Genomic DNA, 3,677 nt, shown 5'->3' with positions numbered 1-3,677 from the left:
TGTGTGTGTGTGTGTGTGTGTGTGTGTGTGTGTGTGTGTGTGTATATAGGATTCTACCTCATTGGGAAGAGTGATTGGAGAAGGAAAGGGAGGAGTAGGCGACGAGGATGAAGAGGAGGAGGATATGTTTGAAACGGAGTTCAGACAATACAAGCGCACCTACTATATGAGCAAGATGGAGGTGGATGTGGTGTCTGAGTGAGTGTATAGACACACACGCATACAGTGCACAGAAAAACAAGACACACTCACATCTACGACTCGCTGATTATAGACAAACAGAAAAATGCAGAGGAATTTACAGGAGAAATCTCGTCCTCGCATCAGAACACCACCTTGAAGGTACCTGCAATATCCAAAAGTAACACACACACCACACTGGCCATTGAGCTTAAGACTAAATGGCAATACATTTAGTTGTGTTGGTCTCTATAGAGGGTCTCACAGTAAGCTAGTCCCATTTTCAGCACAATTATATTTAATGTGCAGAAGCCCTGAGAGGTAAGTAAGAAAAAAAGTTCTGCTGATACATTTTCTCAGTCTTATCTAAAATATTTCTACTCCTGTGTTTATGGCTTAAGAAAGGGTTAAAAGGTTTTTTTAAGTTATTTTCTCTATTTTTCATGTGTTAAAATAGGTGAAAATGTAAATAGTATAAATATAATAAAATAGTGTTTGTTGTTGTAATACCCATCGTGGCCACAAGAGGCTGCAATGCACCACTCCCCCCATGTTCTAAATAGGAATAAAAACCATTCTTGTTTTCCTCCAGGTGAGATTTAATAACATAACTTGCTAACACATAATATTTGTACTTTGTGTTAGTGAGTGCATGAAGAAATCAAAAGACACCTCTTCTTACAGATAAAAAAATAAATAACGAACAAAACGTTTTTCACCCGTTTTTGTAGTCATGAACACAGAAACGAAAACTATTTTGATCATCATTAGAAAATAATCACTCTCCTCTCAGCTCCTCCATATATACCTTAGTAGAGTGATCCTGGTACATTAAAGAATGATCTAAGTCTAACGTGAAAACCGGAGTCACATTCCTTGTGTGCGTACGCATACATGACCAATAAAGCTGATTCTGATTGGTAGGTCCTCGTGTAGTTTCCTCGCTCTCAGCAGGTCAGAAAAAGAGTGAGAGAAATGAATAGACATGCTTTAGAATATATCATGCCCACACATCAACCCTGAAGTATTCTCTCCTCTGCAGTGAGTTTCTAGCCAAGCAGGCCAAGTGTTACGTGGAAGGGATCCAGTGGATTCTCCACTACTACTACCACGGGGTTCAGTCCTGGAGCTGGTGAGAGCTGCTTTCTTCACATCTCACTTTGTGTTTTTATATTTTTGCTGTGATTCCTTCGTACCTTACACGAGTACCAATGCCAAACCCCTGTCCTGCATAAAGAAATAGCAGCATTCACTCATAGAAAGTAATGTAAAAATCATTCATTTAAAGTTGGCATTAATAAGAGCTCCCTTCACTTTGTTCTCTATGTAAATAATGTGTGCCTGTCTCTCCAGGTACTACCCCTACCACTACGCCCCCTTCCTGTCGGACATCAAGAACATATCAGGGTTAAAGTTGACATTTGACATTGAGAAACCCTTCATGCCCTTCCAGCAGCTGTTGGCCGTCCTGCCTGCTGCCAGCAAGGAGCTGCTGCCTGAGAGTTACAGGGTAACGCACGCACTCACACACACAATGCAGTATGTACAGTATGTACGTTTGTGCACAATCCAAAGGTGAAATTAAAACGGTGGTCATTTATTATTTTTTTTGATGCCACAGCACCTGATGACCAGTGAAAACTCCCCCATCATTGAGTACTACCCAATTGACTTTAAAACAGACCTCAATGGCAAGCTGCAGGAATGGGAGGCTGTGGTTCTTATTCCGTTCATAGATGAGGTACACACACACACACACACACACACACACACACAATAAATAACAGTTATGTTGAAAGGACATACTCATGTTCGTGTGTTTATTGGACAGAGGTGCCTACTAGCAGCCATGGATCCCTTTAATGACAAGATGACTAAAGAAGAGAAGGCCAGGAACCGTCACATAGAATGTGCAGTCTACTCGTACGACCCGGAAAAAGACTGCTCGTACGTCTCCAACCTGCCTGAGCTGTTCCCCGACATCGTCCACTGCCACGTCAGGTACACAGACACACACATTTTTTTGTGATTGGTTGAAGCGGCGAGGACAAAATGAGATTCGTTTTACTTGGCATTGGTGGCGCTACCTTAAACCAGCCTCGTTGAAGCAGAAATTTTTGGTTGTTGTGAATTTTGGAAATTATTACATCATCTTTTTTCAATACATTTTGGACTATGGACACTCTGGAGTTATTTGAAATGTTTGGATCACACGAGTCTGGAACAATCCTTCACAGCAGGACTAGATTTTAATTCTACCAACAGTTTAATACTAATAGAGCTGCACCGAATAGTTCCAAGCTTCATTTACAACGTTCACAATCGGATCCTAAATCAGCATTTTAAGCACCGGAGCTCATAATTCAAGGAATTCTGAAGGGGAAACACTGATTTAGTATTTTACTCGTGTTAGTTCAGATTGTATTGGTTGCTGGGTAGAATAGTTTCTGACGCGCGTTATCCAAACATTAGTTGTTGAGTGCAAACGTCATTTTAAAAAGATAGATCTGCAACATGTTTTTATCTAAGTAATGAATCTACATGTAGCCTTTTAAAAACATTGTCACTGTGGTCTTCTCTATCTGCTGCACACTGACGAGTTGTATCTTTAAAGAAAGTTCATCTCATAAACATAAACTAAATCATTTAATCTCGTGAACCACTTTATTCAAATTGTGTATTTCGCTCGAGGACTTTAATTTATAATCCTCAATAGAAGCTTTGAATGTTCAGCACAGCCCTAAATACGACTAATATCAGTGTAGCCTGAACTTTATTTGCAACTGTGCAGATAAAACAGGTTGAAACTTAATCAATAGAAATGAGAAAAGGTGCGCAGCATTCAAATGTTACCTTTTTTGAATTTTAATGTCAACACTAAATGGACATGTTGGTCGGGTTTCCTGTCACATTGCAGGTTCAGGAAATAGCTTTTATTTGGTGCTTTCACACACAACCATAGAAAACCAGTTCAGCCAGTTCCCCCGATTACTGCACATGCAGCCTGACGGTATCGTTTGTGTGTTACAGGAAAACAGACATCCCTATGGACGCCTGGCATGTACGGCTGGACCACGTCAGCAGACGCTTCGACCGCTCGGCTCTGTACTTCTGTGGCTTCCCCACACTGCAGCACATCAAACACAAGGTGTGTGTGCACGCACACGTCAACAGTGTGTTTGTGTTGGATGGCTAGGTTAAGCCCCCAACACGAGTCTAAAGGAGCTTATTTATTTATTGTCTCTCTCTCCCTTTGGTCTTTGTCTGTCGCTCTCTTTTTCATGGGCTCACTCACTTGTAGTTTCACAAGAAGAAGAGTGGGGTGGTCGTGTTCCAGCAGAGCAGCAGAGGGGAGAACATGATGCTGGATATCCTCCCCAGCCGAGAAGAGCCGGTGAGCTTTTGTCTGATTTTACAGTTGTTTTTTTTTGCAGATGGGACGTTTTACAAACTATCGTCAGAGGCATTATATATTAATATAGTGTGTATATGTATAT

The 3,677-nt window shown here is 41.1% G+C and overlaps 1 protein-coding gene across 1 annotated transcript; it reads left to right on the top strand.

The window, feature by feature from the left end:
- Positions 1 to 6: 6 nt before the first annotated feature.
- Positions 7 to 3,643, top strand: LOC116379783 (5'-3' exoribonuclease 1-like; the record flags this gene model as incomplete). Its single annotated transcript, XM_031841748.1, has 7 exons — positions 7 to 198; positions 1,223 to 1,312; positions 1,534 to 1,690; positions 1,802 to 1,921; positions 2,012 to 2,181; positions 3,211 to 3,328; positions 3,482 to 3,643. Coding segments are annotated over exons 1-7 (891 nt in total), but the record flags the coding sequence as incomplete, so codon positions are not given.
- Between the last annotated feature and the right edge of the window lie 34 nt (positions 3,644 to 3,677).

This window comes from Anarrhichthys ocellatus, unplaced genomic scaffold (genome assembly GCF_004355925.1).
Source record: "Anarrhichthys ocellatus isolate YVR2014 unplaced genomic scaffold, GSC_Weel_1.0 scaffold5191, whole genome shotgun sequence".
Lineage (NCBI taxonomy): Eukaryota > Metazoa > Chordata > Actinopteri > Perciformes > Anarhichadidae > Anarrhichthys > Anarrhichthys ocellatus.
This window is presented reverse-complemented; position numbering and strand designations above follow the sequence as displayed.